Source organism: Canis lupus, chromosome 14 (assembly GCF_048164855.1).
Source record: "Canis lupus baileyi chromosome 14, mCanLup2.hap1, whole genome shotgun sequence".
NCBI classification, from domain to species: Eukaryota; Metazoa; Chordata; class Mammalia; order Carnivora; family Canidae; genus Canis; species Canis lupus.
In genome coordinates this window covers 20,658,417-20,676,127 of record NC_132851.1, presented here as the reverse complement: position 1 = coordinate 20,676,127, position 17,711 = coordinate 20,658,417, and the positions used below count along the sequence as shown (strand labels likewise).

Here is a 17,711-nt window from a genome sequence, read left to right as displayed (position 1 = left end):
AGTTGTTTTTGAAATATTCCTCCTACCTGTTGTAATGTGGAAGTAGTAGTACATCAGATTTCGGGGAGCAAATTAAAACTTGTTTTGGTGAAATCCGACAGCCCAATTTTATTTTTATTTCTTTTTTCTTTCATCATGTTATGCACAGAAATCCATTTCCTCTTGGGATAATTTGTTCATCAATGAACTTAACTTTTTTTTTGTTTTTTTTTACCATAATGTATATTTATGAACTTATTTAGCAAATAGCTGTTGAATGCTATGCCTCAAGAATCATTTCATCTCTTTATTCTGATAATCAGCAAATGTTTTTGAGAATATGTGCTATGCTAGGTAATATACTGTGTTATATAGAGAGAAGAGATGATAGATGGCATCCAGAATTTTACTTACTCATTAAAGATCTATTGGACAACTGTTCTGTATCTCTTTGATTCTGGACCCTCATAGATTCAACCTCATGGGGAAATCAGACAGACAATTAACAGTCACGCATAATGCAAATATGTATATATAGTTTTCTAAGGGAATTCAGAGAAAGTAGTGCCTTCCAAGGGTATAGAGGGAAAGACTCTGGGAAATTTTGTATACAAGTGGTGGCTTTCAAACTGAGTCATAAAGATGAATAGGATTTTCCCAGAGTATGAATAGGGACAGTCTTGGAAGGTTATTCCAGGAAGAAGGAACAGGACATATAAAGACACATGTATCTGGTTTGGAGGATAATTCAAATTCCTGAACAGTTAATGAAACATCACAACAGTAAAGAAAAAGTGACAAATATGTTAAAAAATGGTGATTAATGAGAATCAGGAAGACCAATTTTTCCTCAAGTTAGTAGAATAACATTCAAAATGATTTAAGTTAAAAAGAGTCCTTAAAAATTAGTGCTTTAGAAGTATGTTATAGTTGATAGACTTTTTCTTTCCCTTTTTTAAAAAAGATTTTATTTATTCATTCATGAGAGACAGAGAGAGAGGCAGAGACACAGGCAGAGGGGGAAGCAGGCTCCATGCAGGGAGCCCGATGTGGGACTCTGTCCCAGGACTCCAGGACCACATCCTGGGCCGAAGGCAGGCACTAAACCGCTGAGCCAGCCACCAGAGGAACCCCCTTTCCATTTTTGAATACTGTTAAAAAATTTTTATAAGGTTCTTTCTTCCTCATTTACTGTTTCTTTTTTTAACCTCCATTTATAATATTCCTTTCTTCTACACATGAATTTCTTTTATTTATAGATATAAGGTTAGGATTTCAGATGACATCAAATCAAAATTATATTCAAATAAAATGGGAAAGTATGTAAGTGTATGTGTCAGTTTTCCTGTTTTAGGGGGTTGCTTATATAATCTAAATCATGGTAGCCCCAATACAGTATTTTTACTTTGCAGAGTGATTTCATATACCTTAATTTCTTTAAACCTTACTTATTCTGTAGTTGACAAATGAGAGCAAAACACAGAGGTTGAGAATTTAAAATTATTAGGAAGTGTAATCTGGGAATTGTTCTGTGAGCTGTTGCCACCCATCTATGTGATGATCTATTTAGTATACCATGCTACTTTATATGATGCTATCATACTGCCATCATTTATGATTCTGTAAGGTGCATACTGATGGATTATTAAATTTTACACTTCATTATTTTTGCAGAACATGAAACTCAGTTTCTTGTAATTTTGATGTCTAATCAGATGTTATAGTTAGTAACTATAGGTGACATATTAATCTTAGAAGATATTAAGGATGGAATAAATACAAATAATAACAATAGTAATGATAAAATAGCTATTTTTTTGTGTATATTCCATGGCTTATACTAAAACATGCATAATCTAACATGATTCTCCTCAGACGTCTAAGATAGAGCCTATTATCTCAGTTTACGTTTGAGGAGCTAGACGCTAATAAAGATTTACCTCAGGTAATAGGTCACATGTGTGGCGGAGCCAGTCATTAAACCCAGATCTGTTTGATATCAAAGACTTATGCTCCTAAAAATTGTGATTGGGAGAAAAAAAAAACTTTGTCGTCATTTAAAGATTTATCGATTAACATATTAAAACTTGCACAACAGATCTGTTTAGATGGAGGCCTAAGAATATTGCATTGATTGGTTTATCTGTTTGCTTTTAAAGTACCTCACTTTTAATCACAAATTATTTACTTCTGAAGGCTTTGGTTAAGGGATTTTTTTTAAAGTCTCACTACTTAGATATAAAATTTTTTAAAGTACATGAGAAGAAATGACAGTTTTTATACAAGTAAAATTAGAAATACAAAACATGAGGGATGCCTGAGTGGCTCAGCAGTTGAGTGCCTTCAGCTCAGGGCATGATCCTGGTCTGGGGATTGAATCCCTTGTTGGGCTCCCTGCGGGGAGCCTGCCTCTCCCTCTGCCTATGTCTCTGCCTCTCTGTCTCTCATGAGTAAATAAATAAAATCTTAAAAAAAAAAAAAAAAAAGGGAAAGAAATACAAAACATTAAATGATAAAAAGAAGTTGGAAGTCCGTGGGAAATATTTTTTAAAAAATTTTAACATCTCCTTAATTGGGCAAAGCGTGGAATTCAATACTCTTTCTTAATTGGTCTTTCTTAATTGAAAACAAGACTTAGAACCTGGAGGGATGCCTGGGTGGCTCAGTGGTTGAGCATCTGCCTTCAGCTCAGGGCATGATCCTGGAGTCCTGGGATCGAGTCCTGCATTGGGCTCCTCTTAGGGAGCCTGCTTCTCCCTCTACCTGTGTCTCTGCCTCTCTCTCTCTCTCTCATAAATAAATAAATAAAATTAAAAAAAAAAAAAAAACAAAAAAAGACTTAGAACCTGGAAAAGAAAAGGTTGATAAATGCCACACCGTTAAAACAAAATTCGCCTGACAAAAATGCATGATTGTTTTCTCTGGCTTTGGAGGGAAGGATTAGGATTTAGAGACTGAAGTTTTAGTGATCAGTTTTGCAATCATGAGAAGATTTAAAAACAAAATTTGGTCCATAGTGAACATGTAGAGTATTTTTTCTTTGATTTTGTTTATTGTTTGCCTTACTTGTTTCTGCCCCGTGTCTGAACATAGGTGTGTGTAGGTGTTCTGTCACTATAACCAGCAGTGTGAGGCTCTGCCTCCATCTTGGAAGTCACAGGCGGCAGGTGCTCCTCCTCCTCCATCCCCTGACAGTTTGTGTTGCAACACCATATTCCCAACACTGATGATAAAATTAATTGCTCTATGTTTGAATATTCCCAGGCTAGAGGGTCTGATCTGATGAGTTTAAATCAAGCCACCCTACATTGCCATTCAATAAATTGCTTCTCTGGGAATTGACTGGAATATGGATTTAGAAATTTTTTTGGATCGTCGTCTCTTCTGTTTTCTCTGCTTCTCTTGGTAGATCTCTTATTTATACAAGAGAGTATGTCTTCTACACCAGCCCTCTAGTTTCCTTTTCAGTCTACTTTATATCTTCCTTTTTGCTTAGAATTTCGGGAACTTTTTTCAATTTTGTATTCCAATTTAATTTTGATTTTGAATCTCTGCATATTTTTTCTTTTAAAATATGTTACAATTGGAAGGCATACCAGTGGTTATTTCTCAGACAATGTTCATGATGGTTTTGGATTTTCTTCCTCCTTACCGGTTTTCTTTTCCTTGCAAACTCTTTCGGCCAGGTTGCTTGTTTTTTCCTTTTGTTTGTTCTGGTCTTCCTTTGTTAGGTTGATGCTTTCCTCAAATAATCTGGTGAGCCTTGGTTATAAATTTATATGTGAGAGTAGAGCTAAATAGCTGATTCCAAGCTCTGCATTACCAGCTGGGTTTGTGGACTGTGGTCCTCCCTGGAGAGGAATCTCTATAGGTTACACCTACATGCAATAAACACTAGTTGAGTAAACTAATGTATTACTAATTAGTGAGTCTCTTTTTCCGGATGTATAACTACACAAAAGACATAGTTAAATAATTACTGGATAACTTGCTTATGTTTTCAGATAAATTATGTTTTAAAGTTATAAATATTAATTTTTAATAGAAGTGTGAATTTTGTTTTCTTGTGATTATTTGTGGCTTAGTTTTCAGATAACTATTACCGTGCTGAAATGATTGATGCCCTTGCCAACTCTGTTACGCCTGCAGTCAGTGTGAACAATGAAGTTCGAACTTTGGACAACTTAAATCCAGATGTGCGACTCATTCTTGAAGAAATCACCAGGTTTTTGAATATGGAAAAACTTCTTCCAAGTTATAGACATACCATCACTGTCAGGTATGATGAAAGTTAACTTACTTTTATAGGAGAAATTTATTCTCATTATAGGAAATACAGTAAAGTAAAAGAAGAAAATTTAAATCCTGTATGACTGTACCATCACAGATGTAGTATTACTATTTTGGAGAATGGCCTTCTAAATTTTTTCCTCTTGTAACAAAATACATCTTTAATTATGTGATATATATTGTGTATATAATTCTACTTATGTCATAAATACTTACGTCATCAGAATTTCTTCATAAGCATTATTTCTGATATCTGCAAAATGTTTTCATCCCATTGGACATAGTATAAACATCTCTATTGTTAAGCTTCTTACTTAGATGACTTCCATCAACTTGTTTGTATGTGACTATCAAAAACTTCTATTTCTTTAGAAGTTTGCCAAAAAAAAGTTGATCCATTGGTTCACATATCATCAGTTCTCACTTTCCATGTGTATTATTGACTAAATTATTACAAAAAATTAATATTACAAAATTAAAAGATGGATTCAAATCACTTCAGTTTTTCAGTTTACTGTTACAGATTGATTCCTAATGATTGGGAAGCAAGTTTGATTCAAATACTTATATAGAAATGTTAACTGTAAATACTATTTTTCCTAGTTGTTTGAGAGCCATACGAGTGCTTCAAAAGAATGGACATGTGCCAAGTGATCCAGCTCTTTTTAAATCTTATGCAGAGTATGGCCATTTTGTGGACATTAGGATAGCCGCTTTGGAAGCAGTTGTTGATTATACTAAAGGTAATGCTTTACAAGTGTATGCTCATATCATTTTAGAAAGAAATGTTTACTAAATAGTTAAAGCCATTTTAGTTATTGGGATTTTGTATTACAAACAACATAGGTATTTAAATTTTAAATTCTTTTGAAAGAAATTTTGGTAAATTTGGAACTTGTATAAGAATAAGTAAGAGAAAAGAATAAAATTAGAGGTAGGTATCTTTGGTCTGTCTAGGAAGTCAGTGTGTTACTCTATAGCTTTAATTATGTGTTATTAAAAACTTGAAGATTTTGGGAAATTCCTAACTGACAACTCAAGAAAACATCTGGCACCTTTCAAAAAGTTGTATCTGTGGAGGCGCCTGTGTGGCTGAGTGGTTGAACATCTGCCTTTGGCTCAGGTTGTGATCCCTGCGGTTCCAGGATCGAGTCCCACATCCAGCTCCCTGCAGGGAGCCTGCTTCTCCCTCTGCCTACATCCCTGCCTCTCTCTGTGTCTCTCATGAATAAATAAATAAAATCTTTAAAAAAAAAATGTATCTGAAAGTAGAGCAAGATATATACACAGAAGCCTCAGTATGAGGATTAGAAAAGGCTTCGTGAACTTGAAAAAAATAAGGCTAGAAAATGACTAAGCGAATATTACATATTCAAAGCATTAAAAAAAAGGACAGAAAAATAAAGAGATGAAAATATTAAAAATCAGTCAAGAATAGAGCAGGTGGAAGAATATAAGCAATAATCTAAGAAATAATAGAATACTTTGAAAGAATAAAATGAAACTTCTTATAGTCTGATAAAATTTAAAATTTTAAGTTTGAGGGAAAAAAATATGTAAGTTCCTAGGAATATCAGAACCCATTTATTGTACAAGATAAAAGAATAATGTGGCCTGTGACTTCCTCAGAATATGAAGAGTTCAAAAACCAATGAACAAATGGTTGACTTAATGTTTAGGGAAAACTATGATCCTACCTTCCTACCTTTCCTTTTTTACCAGGTTGTCACTCATGTAGCCTTAAAGATTTAGAAGTACATCCACTGTGTAACATTCTTTAAAACAAAATTCCTAAAGAATTTTCAGCTGACCTAGAAGTGAATCAAATAATAACTCAAGACTGATGAAAGTTGGGCAGCCCCGGTGGCGCAGTGGTTTAGCGCCACCTGCAGCTCAGCCTGTGATCCTGGAGACCCTGGATCGAGTCCTGCATCAGGCTCTCTACATGGAGCCTGTTTCTCCCTCTGCCTGTGTCTCTGCCTCTCATTTTCTCTCTGTGTCTCTATGAATAAATAAATAAATAAATAATCTTTTAAAAAAAAAAAACAAAACTGATGAAAGTGGGGCACCTGGGTGGCCCCGTTGGCTAAGCATCTGCCTTCAGTTCCGGTGGTGATCCCAGGGTCCTGGGATTGAGTCCTGCATCAGGCTCCCTGCTCAGTGGGGAGTCTGCTCCTCCATCTCCCCGCCCCCCACTTGTGCGTTCTCTCTCTGTCTCTCTCTCACTTGCTCTCTCTCAGAATAAATAAAATCTTAAAAAAAAAAAAAAAGATGAAAGTGTGAAATGAATGACCTAATATGAGTGATTGTGCCTATCAAAAAAAGGAACTAAGCTTAAATATTTATTAATAACATGGTTATACAGAAATAATTATTTTGTTTTTCAAGATGTATTTGTTTATTTAACAAAGAGCACACATGCGTGTGTGGAGGTGGGGGGAGGGGCCAAGGAAGAGAGCATCTTAAGCAGACTCCACACTGATCACAAACCCTGTGCAAGCTTAGTCTCATGACCCTGAGACCATGACCTGAGCCAAAACCATGAGTCAGAGACATAACTGACTGTGCCACCCAAGTGCCCATCAAAAATAATTCTTTAAAAAATAATATTCAGGTGTGCCTCGGTGGCTCAGTCAATTGAGCATCTGACTTTAGTTCAGGTCATAATCTCAGGATCCTGGGATCCAGGCCCAAGTTGGGCTCCTGGCTTAGCAGGGAGTCTGCTTCCATTCTCCTTCTCCCTTTGTCTCTCTCCTGCTCATGTTCTGTCTGCCTCTCAAATAAACAAATTATTTTTAAAAATAAAAAAATAATATGCAAATATAAAAAATACATTTAATTTACATCTAGAATTCTAGACTATCATGCTAAAATAGGGGAGGAGTAAAGAAGTTAGAGTATGTTATAGTTCTCATATGACTGGAAAGAGGAAGAAGTAAGGGAAGTTCTATAATTATGGTTAATTTTTACATATTAGAAGAAATCTCAGATCGTTATAATTTTTTGGTAAGTTTCAATAGAAGTATGTGTATTATGTATAGTTAAATTATAAAAGGATAAGAACAAAATAGTGTGTATATTATATATGTTGGACTAAGTTCAGAAAGGACTGTTATTTACTGTTTTTTTATTCAGGGTAACAATTCTTTTAAGAAATGGCAGTGAAAAGTGATTTCTTCTTTTTTTAAAAAAAATTTTAAATTTTTAAAAATTTTTTATTTTATTTTTTTTAGATTTTATTTATTCATGAGAGACACAGAGAGAGAGAGAGGAGAGAGAGAGAGAGAGAGGCAGAGACACAGGCAGAAGGAGAAGCAGGCTCCATGCAGGGAGCCTGACGTGGGACTCGTTCCTGGGTCTCCAGGATCAGGCCCTGGGCCAAAGGCGGCGTTAAACCATTGAGCCACCCAGACTGCCCTTCTTTTTTTTTTTTTAAATGAACTTTTTGTCAAGTAAAAAAATGTAATTCCATCAAGTCTCCTGTTTTGTTTTGACATTTTACCGACTTGTGAAATCTAGAAGTCCTAAGATTTACCAAATATGGCCAGTATTGCCAACCTTCTTTCTCAAGATACATGAATGATGTTTACTGTCACATAAATATGAAGATTTCATGAATTAGTATTATCTGTAATGAAATAAAATGCTAATATTATGATTTCCCGAAGAATTTAAGTGTAATTGAGAGGTGCTTCAGTATTATCCGTGAATCTAATCTAGGTCATTAGAAAGTGAAACAATGGAAGATGTCAGAAATAAAATTCTGATAATACAGTTATTCAAATCCTAAAAGCATAAACTTGTCAAAATGTGAATAGAAATTGCTAATGAATGATTTTATTCAGGTCATTTATATTTATAGCACTATGCTATGTTGTGTTGAAAAGTTAAGGCTGCTCTTTACTCTTACCACTTGGGTAAAAACAGTATTTTGTATATATACTATGATGTATTTGAAATACCAATAAGTATCGTATTTTCCTATTAATTTGATTTAAGCATCTAGAAACACAATTTTATTTAAATATTTTGTCCATTTATAGTTACTCATCTCTAGGGTTCTTAATAAATTATAATTTGCTTTATGTTGTGTTTGTCATGAATTTGAGCATTTTGAAAAATAGGGACTTGGTCCTGTTTTATGTTTTGGCTATATGTATATCATAATACCAATGAAGTTTACAGAGTGGCCTATTCCATAAAAAATGTAAGAAGTTGCCTACAGCCTTGAACTATGACTTGAAATACAGCTAAGGCATAGCCCTAAATATTAAGTGTAAATCCCTCCTTGTCACTTGTTATTTCACTTGTTATAATTAAAAATAAATATATTTGTTTATTTGCAGTGGACAGGAGTTACGAAGAACTGCAATGGCTACTTAATATGATTCAGAATGACCCTGTACCCTATGTAAGGTTAGTTTTCGTGCTATAATATTTTGATTTTTCAAGTCCTAAAGTAAACTGAATAACTTTGGAAGATTATACATGGAACAAGTATTTATTTTTAAAAATAGAGAAATACTGGGACGCCTGGGTGGCTCAGCGGTTGAGCATCTGTCTGCCTTTGGCCCAGGGCATGATCCTGGAGTCCTAGAATTGAGTCCCACATCGGGCTCCCTGCAATGGAGCCTGCTTCTCCCTCTGCCTGTGTCTCTGCCTCTCTCTCTATCTCTCATGAATAAGTAAATAAAATCTTTTTTAAAAAATGGAGAAATATGTTATACGTTTATTAATATTCTTTTTTTAGGTGCTTTTTAAAAAATTGAGTATGCCTGGGCACCTGGGTGGCTCATTCAATTAAGTGTCTGCCTTTGTTTGGCTCAGGTCGTTATCTTGGCCCTGGGATCAAGCCCCATGTTGGGCTTTCCACTCAGCAGGGAGTCTACTTCTCTGTCCTCTCTCCCTGCTCTCCTCCCCAGCTCCCTTCCTGCATGCTCTCTCTCTCTCTAATAAAATCTTTTAAAAAAATGGGTATGCCTTTGGAAAGACATTTTTAAAAATACATTGTTAATAAGCAACGTTTATTCCCTGAAATTTTATATATGACTTCATTGTAATTTAAAGAAAAGCTTATATAACAGTTGGCAGTGTACATGGACATCCCTCATATATCCATATTTACATCTATATTGATTCATTCAGTCTATTTTAAAAGTCATTGAGAGAAGGGTCTTGGTGTATCCTATTTGTTGCTTTCTATCTCCTATAAAATCTCAATTATTAATGCATAGACTTAGGATTTAGAAAGTATAATGGAAGATTTAAATGTAGAAAATAAGGGTGATAAATAGAAGAAAATCCCAGTCCTGACTCAGTTTTCATTTTTATATTCTAGTCTTCATTTCCTTCACTTCTGCTGCTTTCTTTTGCAAAGTAGGAGGTTTATAGTGTATTTGAATAGGATTAAATTTTTTACAATTTCTGTCTTTCTTGCTGTATATTAGACACTTAAATTTTTGTTCATTTGGCTTAAGATTATTATAACTTCATAAAGTAAAATTTAAATTGTGGGGAACTTAGATATTAGTCATCCAACAAAAACAAGAACATTTGTTGTACTCAACTTTAGAATTCTTGTACTCAGCTTTACACATAAGTTGACAGATAGTTGTTTTCTTCTAAAAAGGCATACAGGCAAACTGCCCTCTAACCTTATTGAAGTGCATTTGGGCATGAGAGTCCACAAAAGATATTACAGTTCCCTAATAAAGAAAGACATTGTCTTTGACCAGCCGTAGTTTTTCAGGTTGGTTGTAGCAGTGAGTTCTTGGTTAAGTGTCCTTATTTCAGTGTTTTCTGTTTGTCTGTCTCTTTCTACCTTAACCCCAACTCTGACCATTTCAGTGTTTTAAATGATGCCTATTATATACATATCTTTATACAAAGTTTTGTTGTGAATATTTGATGTGAATCATATTTTAAATAATTTTTCTTCGTGATTGATATGTACTAAAGATAAGATTGATGTGGACAAAAAGCTCATAATCATCCATTCTGAGGTACATATTCATTTAAAAAAGAATAGGCAGGAAACCAGTTTCATTCTTACCTGACAGAGTTCATGCATTTGAAAGTTTATAAGATCCTACTGATAGCAAATAGGAACAGAAATTATAAATACAGTATGAACAAAACATATCATGTTTTCATTTATGTTTTCAGTTCATAACATCAGAACTAATATTAAGGCATGTATTTCTGAGATAATGGAACTGTCTTTTGAAGACCGTTTTAGCAGATTATAATACTATGTAATATTTGAAGTTTCTATATTTCTGAAATATATACTATATAGTCTAAATGATTGTTTTTGAAATTCTGTTGTAGAACTATTAATAACATTCAGATTTCAAGAGGATTGTTATAATCTAAACTGAATGTATTTAAAGATACAGTTCATGATTATATTTAACACTTTTTTAATTGATGTGATTCATTGATCTCATCAGTGGGAATCCTCTTAGTCTGTACTTACCTCATCTGGCCCACAGTTCTATTTACAGTTAAAAAATTCAGCATGTCTTTAAAAATTTTAATGTTAATCGTCAGAGGATAGAAGTGTTACCATGTAACAGTTAACGTGTGTATATTTCTTAGTATCTTGGGACATCTGTCCATTCTTCTTTGTTTTTTTATACTCTAGGAACTCTGTCCTTTTCTCTCTGTTTCCATCATTACGCTTTCTCTTTTTTTCTTTTCTCTCTTTCTTTTAGGTATCATTTAGGTATAATTGCCATATTATGTTGGTTTTAGGTGTACTACACAATGATTCAATATTAGTTTGTATGGGGGAAATTGTCAGCACAACAAGTCAATAAGTTCACTTAACAGCCATCACCATACATAGTTACACACTTTTTTCTTGTGATGAGCACTTTTAAGATCTGTTCTCTTAATAACTTTCAAATATGCAACACAATATTACTGTTGTCACCATGTTATGTACATCACATGCCTGTGGGTTTGTGCTCTTTGGCCTGCTTCACCCATTTTGCCCCCCTGTCCCCTGCGATCACCAACCTGTTCTGTTACTTTTTCTCAAGCTCATTAAGTAACCATAATATAGATCTGCTGTATTTTGCTGTATTGATTGGATAGAATTCTTAGTCTTAAAGATGGGTAAGCGTTGGTATCTCTCTTAAAATCAGTGGCATTAATGTCTCCTACCCCAAACACAAGCATTTTATTTTTATGACCCTTGGTTGTTTTTTAAACTCCTAATGATAAAATAGCCTTCAATAAGACCTATTTTTTTTTTTTTTTAAGATTAATTTACTTGTTTGAGAGAGAGAGAGAGAGAAAGAGAATCACCAAGTGGATTCTCTACTGAGTGTGTAGCCTGATACAGGGCTCAGTCTCACAATCCCTGAGATCATGTCCTGAGCTGAAATCAAGAGTTGGATGCTCAACTGACTTAGCCATCGGGCCCCCCAGTAGGAATTAAATTTTAAAAATATATGTTGATTTTCCTTTTCTGTGTTTATTATTATATATATATATATATATATATCAGAATTACTGGTAGAGTAACTTGGTAGAGTTGGATAAAGTTCTGAAGAATTTTAGGGTGAAACCTTAAAGTCTGGAGAAAAAAAAACCCAAATTACCTGTAATTATTCCTTGATTCTTTAGCGCTAAACTTTAACATTGTTTCTGTAGGGATGCTTCCTTGATTCCCTGTACTAGATACTGTCTCTGAAGTCATAATCGTCCATAAAAATCCTACAATTTTTCCTATATTGAAATAAAACACTTCCTATATATAAGTATTAATTTTATAACTGGAACTAATTGATTATCTTTGTCTCCCCCATGAGAGAATATAAGTTCCAAAAAGACAGGGACATGTTTCCTTTTGTCACTGTATGTCTAGAACATAGCATGGTGCCTTATATATTCATGGTTCAATACAAGAGAAACAGTGATTAAATGCAATTTTTTCCTTTTTCATCTAATCATGTAGGGCTTTTTTCCTAGTCATACGTATGTTTAACTTCTTTCATATGTTAAAGAGAAGTGGTTAAAGAGAAGTGATTTTATCTCTGTTGACAACTGTATACAGAAAAAAGTTTTAACGTGTTTATTTTGAAATGTTTGGGGGAGTTCTCAGTCTTTCATGTTGGGTTGATGTTTTAAATATAATAATAGAGTTGTCTACCTTATTTGTATGGTTTTCTCTCAATAGAAGATTTTCAGATTATAGATTAGTTCTTCATTATGATATCTTGAGAATTTAAATAAATGCACTTTAGTTAACCTGTATATTGACCTGACAGATTACTAACACTTTTCATAAAGTTCACTGTTCGTTTTACATGTATGATTAAGATAGAGAAATGATCTAAAAAAGGAAAAAGGAAAAAAATCTAGGTGCATAGTTTTTCAATAAATAATTATATCTGGGTAATTATATCTGGGTGTCCTATTTTTAAACTAAAACAAAATTTACATTTTTTGAAAATTACAATTTCCTTTCAGTGGGCATGACTTTTTTCTTTTTTTCAAGATTTTATTTAAATTCAAGTTAATATATAGTGTACTATTGGTTTCAGGGTAGAATTTAGTGATTCATCACAGGGCATGACTTTTTACAATACTTAGGAATTTGGAAAGTAACAAAATCACGTTAAGAAGAAAACTTAAAAATAGTCTATCATTATTTCAACCGGAAACATGTAACATTTTGGATTATTGCTTCCAGGTATTACTATCCATGAATATATTTGTTATATTGGTAGGAATAACTATTAATTATATTTTCTTTAGAATGGATAGGATTGTTTTAATGATGACATGGAATTATATTATGGTTTTAGAATCAAGCATACATATGATCATAATATATCAGTCCCTCAAGAGATACACATACATTTAATGCTTTCTCTCATGAGAGATTTTTGAGCATTTTTGGGGTCTGATTTGAGTTTCTTATTGATAGTGATTGACAGTAGATTGGACTGGCCTACCAAGAAAATTCTCAACTGCTTAGGGAAATACTATGATGTTTTTCCTGCTGTTTATAGCAGCAAACGTATAAATCTATGGTTTTCTCAGGATTTGCTTTAGATCTGTTCCAGTTGTCTGAAGCATATGCTTATTCTGAATTTTTATGTTTCATCTCTGTAAAACTGAGATTCTCATTGTTTTCCCTTAAACTTTATCTCCTCTGAGTATCGCTTTGGGTATTTAGTCATTTATAAGTATTTCTATGTAAAATCCTTTCTTCTATCATCTAAACTTTAGAGAAAAGCAAAATTTGAAGAAATGTTTAATGTGATAATAGTAATACATGTACTGATTATCATTGCTCTTTTAAAGATCATTTCAGAGATTTCCTCAGTGCACTCTTTATAGTTCATTGCTACGGCTCCATAGAGCTTCTAATGATCTAGGTAAACTCCATGAAGCTTTATTAATTGGACCCTACTACTTTGGTAATTGGGATAACTGGGAAAGCAGCCAAATAGAAACTTTCCTTAATGCAAGCTAAAAGTATAACAACATATACGTGGTCTAAAGAATAAACTCATCCATATTCTTAAAGATTATTACCTGTAATATAGATCTATTCTTATAGATAGATTTTTGAGATCTTTAAGGACTAATTGCATTTATTTATAAAGGTACAAAAAATTGATAGGAAATATCCATGAAGAAGTATCCTCCTTCATATTACCTATCTGTATATTACATCTATAACTCCATTTCACTTTTTGTTCGCATGGCTCTTCAGTAGTCTTGAAATTTCAAAGAACAAAAGCACAAGAAGTAGTTAAAGTGAGAGTCCACATCTTTCAGTTTCACAGACAAAATTGAAGCCAAAGGAGGTTAAGTATCTTAATCTGCAACCTAGTAGTTCCACTTTCCTCCCAACTCTTTATCAAGTACAAATCCTATGCCATTCCACCAACAGTTAAATATAAAAACTGCCTGGGTTTATCTTTAAGGTTTTGCTAATCTCATTTATAATTACAACCTAAGTTTCTTCTCTATGCAAGCATGCCATTATTCTGTGGTCTTGAATTTCTTAGGCCTGGGCCTGGCTCTTATCCCTGTACTAAATGTTAGACTACTACCGTAATAGCCTCCTTGCTTTTCCTTTTCTTCCTCTATCCTCTTTCTCTGGCATCTCCTACTCAAACCATTGGACATTTTCTCTTTCAAATTTTGTTTGCTCACATTGCCCTATTTTTAGAAAACTCCGGAAGTGTTCAGATGGCCGGCCTCTCAGAGGAGATAACTCCCAGTAGTGGACTTTAACTGTTATTTTCCATGAGGATACTTTTACTAATTAACTCCTCTAAACTTCAGCTTATTTTGAAGAAACCTCTTTTTAGTCTCCATATTTTAAATGTTTCTGCACATTTCCATGCCTCATGAAGATACTATAATAAGGAAGTTTATATTCATTTTATTACCTCAGTATAGACTTCTTGGTTCATATGTAATTTTTTTTTTTGCCCCATTGTAAGATTTTTATATTTACTAACCTGTCTTTAAAAATTTTTATAAGAAGGGGCACCTTGGCAGCTTAGTGATTGAGCTTCTGCTTTCGGCTCAGGTCATGGTCCTGGGATCCTAGGATTGAGTCCCGCACCAGGCTCCCTGCAGGGAGCCTGCTCTCCCTCTGCCTGTGTCTCTGCCTCTCTTTGTGTCTCTCATGAATAAATAAATAAAATCTTTAAAAAAAATTTTTTCCTAAGGAGAATAAAACGTTCATTATAGAAATGGAATGGCAAAGGGTGGTTAGGAATACATAGAATCAGGTTTTTAAAGACCTCATTATACATTAAGGTAATTTTAGAAAGAACAAACCCACTAGAATCTTTTTAGTGAAAAAACAATGGTAAATATTTAGGATGTGTGAAATAGTATCTTTTGAAGTGAAATTAAACACAAAGATAAATCTAAGAAGAGATGATACAGTTTTCAAATGTTTTTATTTCATGGTCAGCAAAAGTTTGATTTGTCTTTATCTTTCAGACATAAGATTCTAAACATGTTGACTAAGAACCCACCATTTACTAAGAACATGGAGTCTCCGTTATGCAATGAAGCCTTGGTAGATCAACTTTGGAAACTTATGAACTCTGGTAGGAATTTTTTGAAAATTTTATTATTGGAATACTTCCATTTTACAACAGATTTTCAGTAAAGAATTATGGTTAATTTTTGTGCCCATTTTTTTTTTAAGAAGGATACTTTATCACATCTGCCTTTACAATGGTGAGCATGGTGACATTTACTGAGGATATATTCACTCACTTTCCCTCACAAGGTGGTTGAGGAAACAAAAATACTAATTTATGTGGAAATATCCCAATGTTTAAAGAGCTATAAACATGGACCTGCAGAGTATTCTTATTTTTATATCAGACGATTACAGAGAGTTGAAAAATAGTTCTTCTCACCTATTTTCCCTCACTACCTAGTGGCCTTTCCCAGGGGGCAACCAGTTTCCTGTGTATCCTTTCAGAAGCAGTGTATGCTGCTGTTCTGCACACTGGACACCATGATATCTCATAACAGTTTGAATTCACTTTATTCAGGTGAAGTCAAGAGACAGGATAGCCTAGTGCTCCTAAGTATAGGTTCCGGAACCAGTTGGATGAGAGGCAAGTCCCAGCTGAATGATTTGCAAGGTGTGCCTTGTCTAAGCCTATGAATCTCCATTTATGAAATGGAGATGATGATGCCTGCCTCTGCAAATGAAAATTCAGTGAGTGTTACCATCTGTGAAGCACAGTATCTAGTTCATATTAAGTGCCCAAAATGTTCTTAAACTAACAGAGTAATGATATCATCATGCTTCTCACATATTGGAGCTGTAGTTCCTTTTTTTTTTTTTTTTGTGGGTCATTCATATTCTTTGCCATTTTTATTCAATTGAATTTTTGGTCTTTTCCAGTTGACTTGTAAATGTATATATTTAAAGAAAATTTGCCTTATGGCTCTGATGTGTTGAAATTATAATACTGGTTTTGGTTTAAAATTCAATTAAAAGGGATACCTAGCTGGCTCAGCGGTTGAGCGTGTGCCTTCGGCTCAAGGCGTGATTCCAGGATCCAGGATCAAGTCTCACATTGGGCTTCCTTTGAGAGGCCTACTTCTCCCTCTGCCAGTGTCTCTGCCTCTCTCTTTCTGCATCTCTCATGAATAAATAGATAAATCTTAAAAAAAAAATAAAATTCAATTAAAAGGTAAATTTAATTTACTTAAAAGATAAACTGTGCCAGGGAGATGGTGAGAGAGCAGTTGCGATTCATTCCTGTACGCATGTTACTAAATCACAACTAAATACCAAGTCTGATTCTTTTTAAAAAATTATTTTATTTACTAGCATTGTGATGCTAAGTAATTGTATAACTTCTGTCCCTCAGTTTCATAATCATAGTGCAGCACCCCACGTAAAGGCACCGTAGCAGGTATGAAATTGAAATACAGTAGTATGGCCTGTCCTCAAAGTACTCAAAAAACAACACGTAAACCAGTTTATACTCATAAAGCTAAATTATTTTTCTAATGGTTTCCCTAATCCATAGAAGAATAATTGCTGCTGTTTACATAATGTTTTATATTTTGCAACTGTGGTTACCTTAAAGGATGCTAGGATTACTGTAATTTAGGTAATTTAGATCCAGGAGATGACTATACAAGTTCTGGAACTTGTAAAGGATTATTTAACAGTTAATATGTGGCGAACTATACTGTGTTGAATATATTCCTAACAAGAGTGCATGCATGATTCCACAACTAGGATGGATTATAGCTTGGAAGAAAGCATAATGAAATACAAAGAATCTTTTGTCACTTTTTGGGAAGATTTCTTGAAAAATAAATGTGTGGTTAAGATTAATGAAACAATTTTTGTAAGACTTCAAAGCCCGGGGATCCCTGGGTGGCTCAGTGGTTTAGTGCCTGCCTTTGGCCCAGGGCGCAATCCTGGAGTCCCGGGATCGGGTCCCACGTCGGGCTCCTGGCATGGAGCCTGCTTCTCCCTCCTCCTGTCTCTGCCTCTCTCTCTCTCTCTCTCTGTCTCTTTCTCTCTCTCTCTCTCTTTCTGTGTGTCTATCATGAATAAATAAATAAATCTTTAACAACAACAAAAAAAAGACTTCGAAGCCCATTGGAAAGTTGTGGTTATACAAATTCAAGCTCTGATTGATGTTTTAGTAGTTAATTTTGATAGTATTCAGTATAAAGTGTAGTTGTTGCTTTGGAATTCTCTATGGCAGTTCTCTAAACAAAACAGATACATAGTTGTAAACAATTTATTGCTCAGCTCTTCAGAGTTAAAAATAAATGGGAGTAATGAACAGTGGGAATGGCATGAATAATTGGGAGTGGTTTTTTTGTTTTTTGTTTTATTTTTAATGTTTTCAGAGGACATTGGACATTAGGGGAGATCGGTTAGAGGGTTACTCATTTCCCTTCCATTC

General features: G+C 34.1%; 1 protein-coding gene across 4 annotated transcripts in view; it reads left to right on the top strand.

The window, feature by feature from the left end:
• TAF2 (TATA-box binding protein associated factor 2) overlaps positions 1–17,711 on the top strand; it is a 98,699-nt gene that overhangs the window by 41,535 nt on the left and 39,453 nt on the right. For all 4 annotated transcript variants that reach the window (XM_072774335.1, XM_072774336.1, XM_072774334.1 and 1 more), the window contains exons 19-22: positions 4,065–4,258; positions 4,873–5,012; positions 8,616–8,685; positions 15,256–15,365. In XM_072774335.1, the coding sequence (XP_072630436.1) occupies positions 4,065–4,258; positions 4,873–5,012; positions 8,616–8,685; positions 15,256–15,365 (514 nt within the window). The remainder of the gene's footprint in view (positions 1–4,064; positions 4,259–4,872; positions 5,013–8,615; positions 8,686–15,255; positions 15,366–17,711) is intronic.